Raw genomic sequence first — 20,289 nt, forward strand, 5'->3', positions numbered from 1 at the left:
CTCAGCAAAGCGATCTATTACTGAGATAGAGAGGGGAGAAAAGAGGCAGGTTGATGGGATTTCTATTTGATTTTTGGTGATTTTGACAGAGGAGGGGCACAGGAGAGCATTCAAAATGATGAGTTCCTCTAGAAAAATTCAGTTCTATGTGTCTGAGGAGCATGGAGAACTCTGATAGATGACTGGATATAGAGGTGTGAGGCTAAGAAGAAAGATCTAAGCTTAGACACATATTTGGGAGACAGCATCTTATATCAGCTGAAGCCATCAGATAAACAGAGAAGAGGGCCAACATCAGCAGCTCAAGGAAACCCAAAATTTATGGGATGACCTGATTAAGAGCCAATTAGGAAAATAAGTAGGAAGAAAGCCAGTAAAGCACATGATCACAAAAATCAGGGAAAGGAATATTTTAAGAAGGAACAAGTAGTCAACAAAGTCAAGTACAAAAGAAAATGTAGACTGGTATAGCCATTTACAATTCAATAATCTGTACCTATTCAAATGTCTGATTCTTAATTCCATTTCTTGATGTCATCCTGCATGTCCAATGAGACAAAGAATAGTTTATAGAAGTAAAAAATAAAGAATGTAAATATCCCAAAACAGAGAATTAACTCAAATATTATAGACTAACCTTGTTGAATATGTCACAGAACTTGAAGAGAACAAAATAGATTTATGAGAATAAGACTTTAATGAATGTTGAATACAAGAAGAAGCCAGTTTCAGAACAATGCATACATGATAACAGCTGTTATTTTTTAACATATTTCCCTATGTATATGTAAGAAAAGCTACAGAAAGAGTTGGAAGAGTATACACCAAAGTCCAACAGTCAACTTTGTGAAGAAAGCTGGTATTTTGTTGGGTCTCTGGTCAAGGAGACCTTTTGCTTCATTTGTATTTTTTTTTAATTTTTACAGTGAAAATGTTTCCATGTAACAGTTGTATAATAAAACACATTTTAAATGCTATCAAGAGATCAAACAAAACTAAAATTGAGAAATAACAATGAATTTAATGGTTGTTTAGTAACTTTAATAAGCATAGATTTGGAAGAATAAAAGGAATAGAGGTTAGATTATAATGAATTGAGACAAAACAGAAGGAAAAGCAGTACATAGAATACAAAACAGAAAGTGTGGTATGGTACAGAAAGAAAAAGAAGTGAAAGAAAGATTTTTTATGAGAAGGAAGAAAAATGATATTCTCAGGCAGCCTCGCTGCTGATAGGTTAAAAAAAATTAGAGATAACAAAGCTAATAAGGCACCAAAAGACCTGGTGCCTGTTGCAGTGTCAGGCATAACAATGGCAGAGTCTGGAATAACAGGAGTAACTTACTAAAGAGCCAGATCAAGGAAGTTTAGGTGAGAAAAAAAGATTTATTATGGTTGGATCTATGCAAAAACCCAAAACTAATAACCAAAGAGAAGAGAAAGGTGGAAAAGAATTCTCAAAATATCTTAGGGTTATAGCAAATGAAGGGCTGACATTGGAAAATACAAATAAATAGTCTAATTGCAAGATGAGAAATGTTTTAAGGACCGGCTGGTTGGTGCTACCTGGAATGACCAGAATGAGCTGAGACATAATCTGGTACAAGAACAAGACTATGTATTAGTGTCGGTTGTTAACACTTAGGAAATGGTGCATGTTCATTGCTATGAATCAATCGGAAGTTGGAAGTAAAGCATGTTGTCAGCAGGGCGTATCAACTATTACTCATTCTCCTTCAACATGTAAGAAGTGATGAGTGATAAAGCATCATTTAAGTATATTTAACATAGTCCAAGAATTTTGGTTCAGCATTAAACAGTAGGAATTGCTTAGGATTAGGGTATAAATATAAATCTCTTTTGAAACCAAAGCAGGATGTCCCCAAATGGCTTTGTTCTGAAGAAACCAAGTCTCTCTTGGTGGTCATGCCTTTCTGGAAGTCTTAGAGGAGAGATAAGTGCTAACAACAATCTAAAACTTCTTACTCACCCAGAACAATGGGTCCTTACTGAAAAAAAGAAAAAAGAAAAAAAAAAACATCCTGGTCCAAAGCTACTCTTACAGAGGGGCTATTCACATCCTGGTGAAAGAATAGTGTGATGAACCCTATGCTTTGGATGGTCCTGATAAGCAAACAACTTTAAATCACAATAAAATCATTTGTGTCCTTTAAAAGACAATGCATACCAACACTGGATTTCATCGAGGGGGTGGTGAGTGGGAGGGCAGAGGTGACATTACAACATGAGACTCAAAAGGAAGAGACTGAGAATTTTCTGGGTGCAGACGTCAGAGAATTAATTATTGACACCTACACAGGAAACTCTCCATTTGGGCACTGCCCTGCGTCATGTTTTGTCATGCCTACTGAAATTATATTAGAAACCAAAATAAATTTTTGTATTAATAGCTCTCACCTTAAGAGTTCCATCTGTAGAAGAGGCAAATTTCTCCTTTGGCTTATCCTACAGGCAGCCTTCTGAGAATCAGAAGAGAACAACCAACTTCGATCATTTGAACATGGAGCATCAACTAACACCTATAGAAAAAAATGACACGTAAGCCAAGCATGCACAGAAAACATATCCTCAGACACAAAGTATATAGGGGAGCTACATAAATTGTGGCAAAAATTAGCAAATAAATAAGTAAATTTATTTTAAAACTGAAAATACACCATGGTAAGTTGTTTACAACATTTCTTCACTAATACCTTACAAAAGAATCTCCTGTGACTTTCAGCATTTAGGTCTTTTTCAGTGGAGAAGGGGAATGAGAGGACTAAAAGTCTACTAATGTCTACTAATATTTCATATTCTTGTTGACTACAGCAAAAACTTTTACAAAAGTTACTCATTTTATTTATTTTTTTAAAGTTACTCATTTTAAACAGACGTTACTATATTCCTGAATTCTCAGCATTTCTATTTAAGAACAATTCAATTTCAGTTTACTGAAATGCTGTCTTTTTCTTCCACTGTCGTACTCTGATACGAAATGCTACCGAATTAAAGCAATACAGTGCACATGTTTGTGTACTGACTCAAGATAATATCTGATCTCTTCCTGAGTATCTTTGAGGTACCTGGAAATAAAAAGCATTCTATAATCCCCAATCCCAATGTTACCGCTTCCTTTGAACATGCTGACCATCAAATAAAAACTTCTTCCATGTTCACTTTATCAGCATTTCCCAGGGTATGGAGAAACTGTATCCAGCTATGTCTGGAAGCAGATGGGAAATAACCACAACAAAGCAACATAACAGTAGTATCACCGGGAGTCTATCGGTCTGTCACAATGTAACAAAAGTACCTTGTCAAAGGTTTCAGGCTGGGCATCTCCCATTTCTCTGCCATCCAATTCAGACACTTTAATTACATTTACCAAAGGCTGTGGGATGAAAGATTCTAAGGTCTGCCTCAGCCACCTCAATCTCAGGCTATCGTATTCATTACAATGAAGATAACCTAAATATAAAGGATTAAAAAGTTTTTTAAAAAAATGAACACAATCGAATTGTTAAATTTCCACTTTTGATCAAATAAATTTCAGAAATACATTGGTTCATCATAATTATACAGGAACAGGGCTGAGAGGTAAACATTATGATTGTCTTATTTTTAAAGACTTAAGTACACTCACAAACACTTCATAAAACATTTACCATAGTCATACCTACAGAGCCTCTCAGAAGCTCTCACCATTTATTCATTCAAATTTAATTCTGAAGGTAAAAACCTTTAGAGAAGTATAGATTCCTAAAGATATACTATACAACCAATACCTTAGACACAGTTCTCTCCTAAAGCTCTTAAGAGTAAATGATATATAAAGTTCCTTCCAGGTCAGAACACCTCGATTTTAAATAAAGGAAGGTATGTGGCATGTGGAAAAAAGCATGTAAAGTGTAACTGGCTTTATGATAAGAAAGGCATAGGCTCAAATTAAGAATTGTGAGACTCTGGAAAACTGATTCAGCTCTCCTAAAGAGTCTCACTTTCCTTATCTGTAAAATGGGGGCTATAATAGTGAAGGAGTTTAGAACACTCCACTCCAAAATATGCTGCTTTGGCATACTGATTATTTTGAGTAAAAAGCACTTTAATAACAGCAGATGTGGGAAGGGCATTGTGACCTATCTTTTTCTTACTGAAAGCAGGAGATGAACTCCCATGTGAAAGATACCCTCCCTATAGCAAGAGGAAAGAATATTCTTATCACCAGAGATAGGGAGTCAAGGCCAAGAGAAAAAATACGTGTATGCTTTACTCCTGTCACCCTGTCTTATGTCAGCCACTGCCAGAAGCCCTAATAGGATACAGGAGAAATTTTACTACCCCTACCTTACAAAGTGGTTGTTAAGATGAAATGCTACACCTTAAACTTATACAGTACTGTATGTCGATTGTATCTCAATGAAACTAGAAGGAAAAAAAAAAAGATTAACTGTGATAATTTAGTAACATATCTAGCATGTGTGATGTGCTTAGTCACTCAGTCATGTCTGACTCTGCAACCCCATGGACTGTAGCCTGCCAGCCTCCTCTGTCCATGGAATTCTCCAGGCAAGAATACTGGAGTAGGTAGTTGTTCCCTTCTTCAGGGGATCTTCCCAACCCAGGGATCGAACTCAGGTCTCCCGCACTGCAGTCAGATTCTTTACCATCTGAGCCACGAGGAAGCCCATATCTATCTAGCATAGAACTACAAAAGGAGTAACAAGAAATGTTCATAATGTTAGTGTCAGTTGCTCATTCATGTCCGACTCTTTGAGAACCAACAGACTGTAGGGCGCCAGGCTCCTCTGTCCATGGAATTCTCCAGGCAAGAATACTGGAGTGGGTTGCCATTCCCTTTTCCAGGGGATCTTCCCAACCCAGGGACTGAACCCAGGTCTCCTGCATTGCAGGCAGATTCTTTACCATCTGAGCCATCAGGGAAGCCCATTCTTTCATCAACAGTTCTTTTAGCATTTAACTGCAAAAGTAGTAACAAGAAATGTTCATAATGATTGCTAACAACACATGTAGTAGCAGTGGCTTCCCTGGTGGCTCAGTTGGTAAAGTCTGCCTGTAGTGTGGGAGACCTGGGTTTGATCCCTGGGTGGGGAAGATCCCCTGGAGAAGGAAATGGCAACCCACTCCAGTAGTATTCTCGTCTGGAGAATTTCATGGACAGAGGAGCCTGGTGGGCTCTAGTCCATGGAGTCACAAAGAGTTGGACATGACTGAGTGACTAATTTTCACTTTTCTTATAGTGGTAATTATTATCTTGAGTCCCTATTAAGGGCTAGGCACTGTTCTAAGACTTTATATGTAGTAACATATTTAATCCTCACAAACCTCAAGTAGATAATTTTATTATCATTTCTCTTTTTTCTGATAAGGAAACCGAGGCAAAGAGAAGTTAAGCAATTTGCTCAGGTTTACACAGCAGGAAACCAAGATCCCTTGGTTCCAGAGCCCACCTACTTTTCAGCACCATGCTATGCTGCTTCTCAGAAATAGAAGGTATTTAGCAAATTGTTCTCTCCCTAAAAAAAAGTGTTTTGTTTTTCCTATAGTTAAATATATATTTGTCAATGTTTATATATATTTATTATAGTAACATAAAATTCATATAACATTAAAGACAAGTATATTTTCAAATGCACAAAAGTATAAAGAACACCAAAAATTACCTAAAATTCAGTCTTCAAATAAGCATCATTTAACATTTTCATTAAATAATCCTACCATATCTCTTTATGTCTACACTTACATATAAAACCAATATAAATGGAATTGTATTTTTGTAGTGTCTTTTTTCCATCTTACTCTTTATCTCCCCACTCTGTCAACTGCCCAACCACCCATCAAAAGGAACCTATATTATTAATCTGATATACATATGCTTATATAATTATCTGCATATACAGAATTTTATTTACACACTTTTCTGTCTCCTGACTTTCCACATGTCAATACTTCAAAGGTAATACCACCAATCAATCAGTAGAGATGCAAATCATTTTTAAAGGTTGATGAATAGTATATAGAAAAAAAATGTGTCCTCTTTTATTCAACCATTGCCAATTTCTGGGCATTCACACAACTGTCATTTATAATAATATACTTTTGAACTGTGGTGTTGGAGAAGATTCTTGAGAGTCCCTTGGACTGCAAGGAGATCCAACCAGTCCACCCTAAAAGAATTCAGCCCTGAATGTTCATTGGAAAGACTGATGCTGAAACTGAAACTCCAATACTTTGACCACCTGATGCGAAGAACTGACTCATTTCATGGCTGCAGCCACTGTTCACAATGATTTTGGAGCCTAAGAAAATAAAATCCGTCACTGCTCCCATTTTCCCCCTTCTATTTGCCATGAAGTGGTGGAACTGGATGCCATGATCTAAGTTTTTTGAATGCTGAGTTTCAAGCTAGCTTTTTCAGTCTCCTCTTTCACCTCCATCAAGAGGCTTTTTAGTTCCTTTTCATTTTCTGCAATTAGAGTGGTATCATCTGTATATCTGAGGTTGTTGCTATTTCTCCCAGCTATGTTGATTCCAGCTTGCAATTCCTCCAGCCTGGCACTTCGTATCATGTATTCTGCATATAAGTTAAATAAGAAGGGTGACGTTATACAGTGCTGACATACTCCTTTCCCAATTTTGAACCCGTCCATTGTTCCATGTCCAGCTCTAATTGTTGTTTCTTGACTTGCATACAGGTTTCTCAGAAGACAAGTAATGTGGTCTGATACTCCCATCTCTTCAAGAATTGTCTACAGTTTGTAGTGACCCACACAGTCAAAGGCTTTGGCATAGTCAATGAAGCAAAAGTAGATTTATTTCCGACTACTTTGCTTTCTCCATGATCCAACAAATGTTGGCAATTTGATCTCTGATTTCTCTGCCTCTTCGAAACCCATCTTGTACATCTTTAGTTCTCTGTTCCCATAGTGCTGAAGCCTAGCTTGAAGGATTTTGAACTCAGAGGATGGTATCAATTTAGGGAGCGGTTTCAGAAAGGAGTAGAAAATCACCTTAAAGTTTCATTTGTACAGGTAGAACATTCTTTTTTTAGTCTACATTGTTTATTTTGGGTGGTTTTTGGAGGATTCACTAATGCAACCTACGGATAGGTGTCTGAAAGCTTTTGTCTTAGCCTAAAATTACTAGAAAACAGCCTAAGACAAAAGTTTACATCACAGAAGGGTACGATCCCAGGGAAGCAAGACTGAGAAATAAAAGGAAGTAAATCATGCAAGGAGGGAGCAAAAATGTAAGAGGGTTTGTAATCAAGCTGGCTATGGCTTTGTTCAGTTAAATTTCATTCCACTTTTCTTTTTTCTGGTTTAAATATCTTATATTCTATTTCTGTTCTTTTAGTGGTAACCCTAAAGCATTTAACATGCATATGTAAAAGAAAAACCTAAAATAAATCAATCTACACCATTTTTCCTAAAAGATGCAAGATAACATTTCCTCCTAAATAAGATGCTACTGCATTGTATATTGGGATTTGCGCTTATATTTTTTAACTGTATAAAATGTTATTATCATTGTCTTCTATATCCAATGACTGTTAGATTTTCCCCATGTATTTCTCACTTTCTTCTTTCTTCAATTATTTTTGTATCTTCCATTTTCCACCTAGGATGGCTTTCCCTTTTCCTTCAGAATTGCTCGTGACAAACTCCACTCTTGCTCTCTGTCTAAAAGAAAAGTCTAATTCACTTTTTCTCTTCAAGGATATTTTGATGAATGTATTTCTGGATTGACACTCATCTTTTCTTAGCACATTGAAAACATCATTCCTCTGAATGCCAGCTTCCATTATTACACTTAGAGGTCATTCTTCAGTCCAACTGTTGTCCTTTGAAGGTAGACTGTCTTCTCTGGCTGCTATTAAGATGGTTTTTTATTTTCATAATTCTGCAACTTCACTATAATGGTCTATACTGGCTTAGCTCTGGTTACAAAGTTTCAGAGGTTATGTCCACTCTTCCCCTACCACTAAAACTGAAAACAATCTTCCTTTCAGTTCTTTGGAGAGGACAATTTCTTCCTAGTTTACCTTATTGCAGGGAAAAGTATTTTGGAGTCTCAGGTTTATACAAGTTAATCTCCTAATAGACGCTTTAATTGAGCACACTCTGGCTTCTTTTATCCACACATGTTCATGAAGCAGTAAGTTTTCCAGGTGAAGCAAAAAAAAAAAAAAGCTCTCAAGTGAAAACCCAGCTTCAATGCTCAATTTACCTCCCAGGTTCTCAAACTGTTAACTTTCGGCCACTGAGTATTTGGAGAACATTGACAGACTTTAAAAGATTTTGCTTTTCTTTAATATTATATCCCACACTTTTAAGTTATTTTCAACAGGAGAGTTGGCTAAAACACACCGTTTGTCATATCACAGGAAACAGACGTCTTAGTTACCTCTCTATCCTTCAGAGCTCTACACCTACCATGCAATGCCTCACACAGAGTATGTGCTCACCAAATGTGGCTCATGTGATGTAAAATATGGCATTATGATAAAGATATTTAAATTGCTAAAACTGAAAATCAGGGCAGCTTTTCATTAAATTGTAGCTTTAGTCAAGATCCTCAATTCAGCATTTTAAAGTAACTCTCAGTTGAAATACAGCTTTATGCTATATTACAGTTTGGTCTAGACAGATTTTATCTGAAATAGGATTAGACTGGTTAAACTTTAAAAAATATATAATATAAGGCATTACAATCCAAGTTTCATATACACACATACACACAGACTCACTACATTGAGAAAAAATTAATTTTCAAGCTTAAATTGCCAAAAATAAACCAAATCTTTTTTTTTTTTTTCTCATCTAAGTAGAAAAAGGGATAAATTTAACAAATTCTTGAAAAAGCCATTGAGGTTTTTCATGAATAGCATTTGGAGTCTCAGCTTTACTTTTTCTTTTTTCTACTACATGCTCAAAATTATCACTGTTGTTATTATTTCCAAAAAGAAGATCCATCTAATGCAGGGAGTTCTTGGAAGGCTTTCTAGGAAAGCTGATTTCTGAGTGAAAACCTGAAGAATGGAAAAGAATTAGCAAAGGGGAAGAAGGGGAAAATGGTACCTGTAGGGTGTGCAAAAGGCTCAGAGGGAGAAGGGCAAAAGCAATTCAGTAAAGACTCTGACTAACGTTCTCTATCACCAAAAGCTAATGAGATGTAAAAAGGGTATTATTGACAGCAAAGAGAATTTCATGTCAACCCTCAGCAAGAAAGTTGATCAAGCCACTCTATCAAACTGGGTCATTCTTAACTTCTTAATGCTTTCCTATTCAGAATCAAAGGTAGTTTTTTTTTTTCTCTCTCTCTCTTTTTTTATGAACACCAGGACATTACAAAGCCTCCACTGACAAAAACAGAACAATAAAAAACAATGGATAGTCCCTCACCATGCTAACAGGTAGGAGCAGCTAGACCAGAAGAGCAGACTAATTTTTTTTAATCATCCTAAAATATGAGCTTTTCAATTATTCAAAGCTGTGAGCCTCCTGACCCAGAATAAAGGCCAGTACTGATCTGAAGAAATTCAGAGGATAAATGCACATTTAGTGCAGCCATCATTTTAAGTTTTGCTTATAAAAGCTTTTTTTTTAGCATGGCATCTGCATTCCAGATTCAAGCACTGTAGCTAACCTAATTTGGGATTTGAGCATCAGCATGAAGACATCTGTACTTCTTAGTAAACCATTATCATTAGCCCTTCTTAGATGAAAAGCTACTTTACTTGGACTACTGCCTGTAACTCATTGCCCTTGATGTAAGAACAGGAAGATTCTTCTATACTTCAAACTTCTAGAATATATCCATTTGCCTTTGGATTCTTAATCTGAATTTCTTTACCATAAATATGTTAAATATTTATAGCCTACTAATGAGGATAATCTAGGATAAAAATGCCCTCTTTTCAAAATGCTACCCAAATTTGGCATTTCTCTTCCATTTTTCACAATACTAAAAATTCTATATTCAAGACTGACGTAACAAACAAAATAAGCATGCTATCAAAGAATAGAGGGTAAAAGTAGTAGCAAATACTCCTTATAACACGATTCCATAAAATTTCATTTTCAGCTCAAATTATAAAAATAACAGAATAAACTTACAAAATAATCTCTTATGTTGTGATTTCTTACCAAAAAAAAAAAAAACACAGCAAGTTTCAATAAGTTTTAACCACAATTTGAAAACACACAGTATTTTTACACCTAAAATATACATTTAACTGGTATACTTATACCAACGCCTAGTATAGGATTCAGAGTTCTCATAAAAATGTTTATGAACTATTTCAATAGGAATGCTGTCAAAGGAAGATATATATTAGCAGTTCTCAAACTAGGATACATACATACATACATACATGTCCTGGGGATACATAACAACTTTTAAGGGATAAGCATCTTAATAGCCTAACCTGAACCCCTGGCAACTGTCACCTAAATCACTGCAACTGGCTTCTTCTGACTGCCCTGCTCACCTCCAGGTATGAGCTCTACTACTTCACTCCCTACACCAAAGCCACATCTGATGTGAAATGTAAATCTGATCGTGTCATTCTCCTTTTTAAAGTCTGCAGTGGTTCCTCATTACTGTTAAGATTTCAAATTCCTTAGTATGATATTCTGGAGAAGGCAATGGCAACCCCCTCCAGTATTCTTCCTGGAAAATCCCATGGATGGAGGAGCCTGGTAGGCTGCAGGCCATGGAGTTGCTAAGAGTCGGACACAACTGAGCGACTTCGTTTTCACTTTTCACTTTCATGCATTGGAGAAGGAAATGGCAACCCACTCCAGTGTTCTTGCCTGGAGAATTCCAGGGATGGTGGAGCCTGGTGGGCTGCCGTCTATGGGGTCGCACAGAGTCGGACATGACTGAAGCAACTTAGCAGCAGTAGCAGCAGCAGGCTTAGATAGTTTCAAAGGAATCAATTTTCAGATCTTAAAAAAGGAGAACACCTCTGGTCAAGGCTTCTTAAAAAAGGAGAACACCTCTGGTCAAGGCTTCTCCTAGCTCTTCACCAACTTTATAAATAAGGAGCACACTCCCCACCCATCCAGAATCTTATTACAGCAAGTTGGGCCAGGGCACAGAAACCCCCCAGAGCACTCCAAACAAACGCAGTTCAGCACACTAGTGCTTTGGCTGAGAAAGTGAATAAGTCTTCTAATTAGGCAACACAGTCTTTTAAAATTGGTTTCCAATCGTTTGCCTTCTTCAAAATCAAAAACAGACCTAGTGTTTACATAGGTTTACATAGTTCTTACATTGGTTTACATAGAGTGTTTATATAGTAGATGATTAAAATAATGCTTAGTGAACGAGATCTATGTGATTAGGGTTATAATTCAGGAGTTTAAAGAACTAGTGAGATTACTATAACACAATTCTCACCATTTCATCTTTTCATCTCTGTGAACAGCATTTGCACTTATAAAAACAAAACTATCAAACAAAAACCAGATAGAATTGAGGCTGAAACCCGTCTCATCTAGCCATAAGTAATTTTCACCCAGGGAAATCTGAAGTAATAGTTTAAAAGTCACATTGTCCCATTAAGAAAAGAATTTGAAATGAATGCATTACTTTTAACAAATATATATAAAAATGTGTATTACATATATTTCATCCTTTTTGTACTACTAATAGCAATGATAAGTCATTTCAAAAGAACTTTTAAAATCTTTAGAGTTGCACCATCCAATACTGTACCCACTTGCTACGTGAAGCTGTGAGCACTTGAAATGTGACTAATCCAAATTAAAATGTACCCTATGTGTAAAATGCACACCATTTCAAAGACTGTAAGAAAGAGAATGTAAATATCTCATTGATAATTTCTATTCTGATTACATGTTCAAATAATATTTTGAATGTGTTAGGTTACAATGTATTATCAAAATTAATTTTACTTGCTTCTTATATTAATAAGATTGCTCAAAAACATTAAATTATATATATACTCCATGTTATATTCCTATTGGACAGAACTCTCTTAGAACCTTATGGTCCAATAATACAAAAAATGAGTTTAAATGTGTATGTTTTTGTTGCATAAACGTATGACCAGGACATCAATACAAGACTCTGAAGTGTAAAAGCAACAATAAAACTTTAAAAATCTTTGCTATTAGCTCATCAGGTTTCATATTATCTGATAGATTTGTGTTCACAAAATGCTGTAGTTTTGTTGTAGTTTCCCAATTACCTGTAAGGACAAAGTAGCTGGGGGAAAAAAAGTTATTTACACTGTTTCCTCAGTAAAACTTCCACTCTTCTCCACACTGTCTTGGTGTCTTGGTTTTTAGGCTTTCAAAGTCTGAAAAGTCAATCTTACATTTCTCCCCACATATTCTAAAAGTATTCTGTAACATGTGGATATTTAAAAGCTGTCAGTTATGGAGAGAAAAGTACATTACCTGGATAAGCACACTGCAGCAGAGCTAGAGATTTGCCTCCAGGGGCAGCACACAGATCCAGAACCTTCTCCCCATCCCTCAATTCCAGAGCCAGTACTGGGAGAAGGGAGGCAGCATTCAGGAGATAGTATTTTTTTAGGTTTCCAGTTTGGTGTCTTTCTGAAGGCATTCTGTGAGGAGTTCTGCTAAGGTAACATTTCATTGATTTAGGATAGTAGGGTAAAGATCCTTGAAAGAGTGAGTGATAGCCCTTCAAATGTAAATCCTTTTCCAGTTCAAAAGGGTAATTGAATCTGTTAAGAAGAACAGCATATTGCCAACAAGATGGAGATGTTAGTATGTCCCTAGGGAGAAAAAGAAAAACAAAGGGGTATTAAGATAATAGATGGTAATACAATTTTATAGTAAGTCAGGGAACTAGGTCCTAGTCTTACGCTTTATTTACCTATGGTTTTCAGAACCAGGAGAATTACTTTTTCCTTTGCCTCAGGCACCCAAATGGTTCAACACAGCACTGTTTTTATCCTATTCTTAAAACTTTGATATTTTGTTCATCGTGGGATTTTTCTTTGGTATCAGTTTTGGTCATTAAAACAGTATTTATCTTGGTTCCTGAGTTTTAGGGGCCCCTTAAAATCTGCACCAAAGAGGAATGCCTCACTTGCCTCTCAATCTTGTCCCTCCCTGCACATTATCTTGCGAAAAAAACATGACGTGTCTTTCAGTTCAGTTCAGTTCAGTCGCTCAGTCATGTCCGACGCTGCGACCCCATGAATCGCAGCATGCCAGGCCTCCCTGTCCATCACCAACTCCTGGAGTCTACTCAACCTCATGTCCATCGAGTCGGTGATGCCATCCAGCCATCTCATCCTCTGTCATCCCCTTCTCCTCCTGCCCCCAATCCCTCCCAGCATCAGAATCTTTTCCAATGAATCAACTCTTCACATGAGGTGGCCAAAGTACTGGAGCTTCAGCTTTAGCATCAGTCCTTCCAATGAACACCCAGGACTGATCTCCTTTAGGATGGACTGGTTGGACCTCCTTGCAGTCCAAGGGACTCTCAAGTCTTCTCCAACACCGCAGTTCAAAAGCATCAATTCTTCAGCACTCGGCTTTCTTAGCTTTCTTCACAGTCCAACTCTCACATCCATACATGACCACTGGAAAAACCATAGCCTTGACCAGACAGACCTTTGTTGGCAAAGTAATGTCTCTGCTTTTGAATATGCTATCTACGTTGGTCATAACTTTCCCTACAAGGAGTAAGTGTCTTTTAATTTCATGGCTGCAATCACCATCTGCAGTGATTTTGGAGCCCAAAAAAATAAAGTCTGCTTCCCCATCTATTTCCCATGAAGTGATGGGACCAGATGCCATGATCTTAGTTTTCTGAATGTTGAGCTTTAAGCCAACTTTTTCACTCTCCTCTTTTACTTTCATCAAGAAGCTTTTTAGTTCCTCTTCACTTTCTGCCATAAGGGTGGTGTCATTGGCATACCTCTCTTTAGCATACTTCAAAATCCATCAAAATAAGATTTTAGTCTATCACTCTTTGCATAAAGAAGTGTTTTTCTTAAGAAAAAATTTAAAACTCAAGTCTTAATTTTAAAGGGGAAAGTACTATCATTAAAGGCTGTTCAAAAGAGTAAGTATTCAAGTTTTCCTCTGATGAAGATAAAAGTATGGAAAGCTAACTACAGTGAACACTACAGTAAAAGAGTTAATGAGGCGATCAGTGGCTCAGAGGATACAAAACCAAGGATGGTTTAAAAATCACTTATGGACCGATGGTGCAGGTTTTCCATGCCCCCACCTCCCCAGCAGATGTACCATCCTAATTTTTTATTCGGTCCAACAGTTAGATCTCTTGACAATCACAAGCTCACATCAACTGACAAATGATACAGCAGGAAATATTTATTTACGAGCTGACCTTTCTAGCTGAGTTATTTGGGAGCCTCATTAACCATGGTCAATTAAATAAATTCCAGCTGCTACTCACCCTGGTGTTGCCTATGTGAGGAATGGCTGGATTGAAATGTAACACCTGCGACTCTTAGAGGGCCATGTGAATTTCAATTGAGGCTAATATGTGAAATTGCTTTCTCTTATCACTTCCTCTTACTATGACAGTGCATCACAGAAGCCCAGCATTTCAGCTTTACCGGAGGATGACAATCTCTTTCTTTAAAAACATGCTTCATAAACTTTAACGTGCATCAAGTGGCTGTAAGAGATTGCTGGGCCCCACCTGGGGTTTTCTGTTGTAGTTCTAGTAAGTCCTTAGGTGATACTAATGATGCTGATCCACAGACCACACTTTGGGAACCACTGAATTAAAATGGACCCTAAAAGGAAATCTACTGTTGTAACCTTATGTCAGTTCATCCTAATTATACTCTCCAAACTGGCTGAATATTGATCCAGAGTTTTGAGTCATGTAATAACAGGGAAATAATGCTCAGAAGCATTATTTAATAATACAGACTGGAGAGGCTTGGTTTACATCATGTGTCCATCCCTTAGCCAACAAATGGCTTTACACACATCCAATTGGTTAACATCTTGGCAGGGCACTTTTAATTGGCTTTACACACTTACAACTGGCTTTAAATACTTCCAATTGGTTAACATCTGGCAGGGAAAAATCTAATTTTTTCTTCATAATTTCCAAAGCTCTTTTAGAAAGTTTATTATTTCAGATTAACATGAAAAGCAGTTGGTTAAAAAAATTTCATAAAATATTTGTAAAGATATATTTAGCAGATTTCCTTTAGGATGGACTGGTTAGATCTCTGGCAGCAAGGCGATCAAACCAGTCCATCCTAAAGGAAATCAGTCCTGAATATTCATTGGAAGGACTGATGCTGAAGCTGAAACTCCAATACTTTGGACACCTGATGCAAAGAACTGACTCATTTGAAAAGACCCTGATGCTGGGAAAGATTCAAGGCAGGAGGAGAAGGGGATGACACACAGGATGAGATGGTTGATGGCATCACCAACTCGATGACCATGAGTTTGAATAAACTCCGGGAGTTGGTGATGGACAGGGAGGCTTGGCATGCGGCAGTCAGTCCATGGGGTCACAAAGAGTTGGACACGACTGAGGGACTGAACTGAACTGATTTAGACAGATATAAGCTTTGACTAGGATTATATTAAATGTACTAAATTTGGGGAGAATTAACATCTTTATTGTATTCACTCTTTCTAACTTTCATCACAATATGTTTCTCCATTTATTCACATTTTCTTTCAGATCCCTTAGCAAAGGTTATTAATCTTGCGTATTTTATTTAACCTTATTGTATGCAAGGACTTCAGTTCAGGAACACTATAGATTCTTGTACACTATCCAATATGCTAAATCTTGAAGGACGAGGAATTAGCCGCAGGATGAAAAGAGAACACAAGTTCCAAGGCAAACACCACAGCGTATGTACAGGTACCAAGGTATGATGGAGAACAGTTCATCTGGGGAATTAAAAGTAGTCCAGTATAGCAGAAGATTACATGGGACAAGTCTAAGATTATCAAGTTTTAAAATTTTATCTTATAAATTTTAAATTCCTACAGATGAGAAATCATTGAAAGACTCTAAGAGGGGACAGCCTCATTAGATTTAAAAACATATACTTACAGCAGGATGTGGCAGGAATCTTCAGAAATTAATCCTATCTCATTCTCTAACAACCAGATAAAATAAGCCCTTGTTCAGAAAAAACCAATTTTCTGATCCCTCCTAATCTGTACCCAGCCAACTGAACTACCTGAATTTCCTGGAGCAAGTTTTCTTTAGCCTTTAACAATCTTAGCATTAACTGGCCCCTCTGCACTAAAATGACCTTTCCTCTCTCACCAACCTGCAGCCTGGCTAACTCTCCTATTTGCTATTAGGCCTTCTCTCTCCAGAGAAGCCTTTCTACCTACCATCCAATCCACTAGCTCCACCTCACCCTGACAATATTAATAATAATAAAGATCACTGACCAGATGCTTACTATGTGCTTTTTTGTGAGGGGCAACTATTATGCTTATTTTAGAGGGCAGGCTAACCGAGGTTTTCAGAGATTTGGCAACTTCCAAGGTCACATCACTACTGAAGCAGAAGTCTTTGATTCAAAAAGCCACTGGCTTTAAAGTCCAGTAGGAGTGTGAGACCGTAGTACAGTAGCACAAGTGCTACCGGACAGGAAGAGGAAGAGAAGCTCTTCTCCAAACCTCGCCTAGTGCCAGAGGCCCTGCTTTTCGGAAGCAGCCTATTGTCTCTTAACAATGGAACAGCCTGACTTAAGTGGCCCTTGAGGAGCAGCTACAATAGGATCAATTCAATGATGGGACTGCTAAGGTTGCTCAGGGTGGCACTTAGCAGCCCTGAGAAAGCAAAGCTGTGTATTAATGTAAATCTCAGCTCTCCCTGGCACTCCAGTGCCTGCACTGGTGGGATGATGCCCCGGAGCCTACTAATTTTGAAAGCTCTGACAGATGGGCAAGTAGCTCAGCAGACAGTGGAGGGAGCATATACTAGAAGACTTAAGAAAACACTGGCCAGATGCTGTATTTCGGGCCTCCTCTCAAGATTCTGAAGCTGCTTCACTTACTGGTCTCCAAGCCAGAAGTTCAAGTACACCAGCAATCAGCAGAACTGGGACCTAGAAGACCAGTGACCTGCAAATGTTTTGCTAGCATATTCACTGACATCATTTTGGAAAAAAATCTCTGTACCCTCTGCAACATTTTAAGTTGATATCAAAATCTTCACCGTATGTTTAAGAATATAACTTCCAGTATACTGTAAAAATTGACATTTTAAAATATAAATTACACTACTTTTTAAAATCTATCCTGTGGAAACTAAATACCAGAGTGATTTTAAAACCCATCACTGTCCATTTAAAAATTCATGGACTGACTCTTCTTGAACAGGTGGAAATTGTACACTGTTCCTTTCCCTTTTCTTTATATTTCCCCATATAACTTTTATAACTTTAAGTCCTAATATAATTTTGTGCTTTTAATCTTTATCACCCTATATTTCTCTCTCACACATACACACTAACAGACACATGTGCATGCATATACTAAATTTGTTTTCATTGTAGCCTTAAAGTTCTAAGTGTTAAAATAGCTTCCAGAGTAGTTATCAATAAAATTATTAGTACAAAATTGACCAAAATAACTTATACATTTGATAATTATCTATACATAAAAATGGGGTTCCCTGTGTCAACTGGTAAAGAATATGCCTGCAATGAAGGAAACCTGGATTTAGTTCCTGGGTTGGGAAGATTCCCTAGAGAAGGGAAAGGCTACCCACTCCAGTATTTTGGCCTGGAGAATTCCATAGACTATGTAGCCCATGGGGTTGCAAAGAGTTGGCCACAACTGAGCAACTTTCACTTTCCTTCTAAACATAAAAAGAAAAAATTCATAGGAAATGGCTTCCTTAATGAAATTAGATGCATCCAGGAATGAATATTACCTAGTGCTATAATGATCAGGGTTCAACATCAATTTCTGTGGTGGCTCAGTGGTAAAGAATCTGCCTGCAATACAGGAGATGTGGGTTCAATCCCTGGTTCAGGAGGATCCCCTTGAAAAGGAAATGGCAATCCACTCCAATACTCTGGACTGGAAAAATCCCACGGACAGAGAAGCCTGGTGGCTGCAGTTCAGGGATCTCAAAAGAGTCGGGACACAACTGAGTGACTAAATAACAACAACAAATAATGACCAGGGTTCAACATCAATTCCGATTTTATGTTTTTAGAAGGGGTAAGAAAAACCTTCACTTAAATAAGTAGATGAGAATTAAAATACATTTTGTTAAAGCAATGTCACCCTTTTGTTAAAATACTTTCTGTTATGGTCTCCAATCACTAAATTATATATCTTCAGAAATATTTTAAATGATTTGTTAGCTAACAGCTCAATTGCAAGTCCTTTACTTTTGCTGAAAGCAAAACTTGAAGACCATCTGACCTGTCAAAGAATCTGGTAGTAGTCATTTACACTAGCAGTCCCATAGTTTCTTGTAGAGGAATTTTTGACACCCTGGAGGGAATGCAATGTGGAAGAGTCAGGAGAGTGAAAGCGAGACCTTTTTTGTAAAGCGGGACAAAGACAACTGTAGAAGGGCAGGTTGGGAAAGAGGAATAAGCACCCCCTTAATCAAGGGAAGCAGAGTAATCTTCTGAGAGAGCATATATGAAAGCTGAGCATCTGGAAGTCGATTATGATAACTTGCCTGTCTGTGCTCACATATCCCTTGAAAATTGCATATTATTTGGACAAAGTCTGTTACATAACATGATTTTCAACTTTTCTGATTTCTTTACTATTCTATTCTCGATTCTTTCTATCTAATGATGAGGATAAAAAATTATCTTATCTAGACATTGCTAAGTACCATTGCTTAGTTCTGTGTAACTGCACAGATTATAGAACCCACAAAAAGAGTTTATGGTTAAAATAAAGAAATCTCTTTTGTTTTATTGCTATTATTGCCCACTAGAGAGCGCTCATACAATCATTTTAAAAGTCTGGTTTAGAAATCCAGAAATAATCAGTTCACAGAAGTGCGTCAAGATACGTTCTTGAGCCATTTTCCTTTCAGTCGTCAGAGATTTTAATAACAAGCTGATTGTCTCCTACTCTTTCCTGACATTGTTTCCTGCTTTCCTCTCATGGAAGGGCTGCAGCACAGGAGATGACCGCACACTGCTGCTGCTGCTGCTAAGTCACTTCAGTCTGTCTGACTCTGTGCGACCCCATAGACGGCAGCCCACCAGGCTCCGCCATCCCTGGGATTCTCCAGGCAAGAAAACTGGAGTGGGTTGCCATTTCCTTCTCCAATGCATGAAAGTGAAAAGTGAAAGTGAAGTCGCTCAGTCGTGTCTGACTCTTCCCGACCCCATAGACTGTAGCCTACCAGGCTCCTCCGTCCATGGGATTATCCAGGCAAGAGTACTGGAGTGGGGTGCCATTGCCTTCTCTGGACAGCATACTGACATGACATGTCATGACATGAATGGGCTCACCTGAAGAGCACGTAGGTAACAAGGTAAAAATTGAATCAGGGTAAATTCAACTTCAAAGGGCTGTTCAAAGGATGACGGCAAGAAAGATCTTTGTAGAGCAATAAAATTAAACACTAAATCTTCCCCACTACTATAACTAAAAATACTGAGCAAATTATTAGCTTTCTAGATAGCACAAGAACCCACTCTCCTTCCCCTGAAGTACATAGACTCTGCAAGCACAATATTATGTCTTGGAAATAAATAGCTAAAAAACAAAAACACTTGTTCTTATTTCTCCATGCCATGCTCCATGCTCAGGCTACTTTCTAAGCAGAGAAAGCCTTTATTTTGCTTACGGCAAATTTAGCACATGTTTATGCAAAACTTAAATTACCATGAAAACCCAACAAAAAGGTAGATGAAGCAGAAGGCATGGCTAATCAAATGGATTTGAGGTTCACTGCTCATTTTGGTTAGGGTCAAATAATAATTTATAAATCTGTCTGTGCACATTAAATATAAAAATTACTCATTACAGGGTCTGAGTAGCCAGATTACTGTTAAGTCTGAAGACAATACACCTCTTGAAATTTTTTTTATATCATCCATTTATGCCTAATTACATCCGAGGTATGAGAGGCATATAGAATAGGAGTGAGAAGGAGTTTGTGAACCAGAGAGGCACACAAACCCTAGTTCTGTCACTTAGTAGCTGAGTGAACCTGGGCAAATTTTAATACTTGAACTGTGTGCAGTTCCCTTACGTGAAAAGTAGGAAACCTGAGAGCTTTCTTCCAAGCATCAAATAAAGG

The 20,289-nt window shown here is 37.5% G+C and overlaps 1 protein-coding gene across 2 annotated transcripts in view; it reads right to left on the bottom strand.

The window, feature by feature from the left end:
• NSUN3 (NOP2/Sun domain family, member 3) overlaps window positions 1-20,289 on the bottom strand; it is a 61,062-nt gene that overhangs the window by 38,431 nt on the left and 2,342 nt on the right. For both annotated transcript variants that reach the window (XM_010847904.1, XM_010847905.1), the window contains exons 3-5: window positions 12,453-12,796; window positions 3,317-3,471; window positions 2,419-2,540 (exon numbers count right to left, since the gene is read on the bottom strand). In XM_010847904.1, coding sequence (XP_010846206.1) covers window positions 2,419-2,540; window positions 3,317-3,471; window positions 12,453-12,796 — 621 coding nt within the window. The remainder of the gene's footprint in view (window positions 1-2,418; window positions 2,541-3,316; window positions 3,472-12,452; window positions 12,797-20,289) is intronic.

Source organism: Bison bison, unplaced genomic scaffold (genome assembly GCF_000754665.1).
Source record: "Bison bison bison isolate TAMUID 2011002044 unplaced genomic scaffold, Bison_UMD1.0 scf7180017864258, whole genome shotgun sequence".
Taxonomy (NCBI): domain Eukaryota; kingdom Metazoa; phylum Chordata; class Mammalia; order Artiodactyla; family Bovidae; genus Bison; species Bison bison.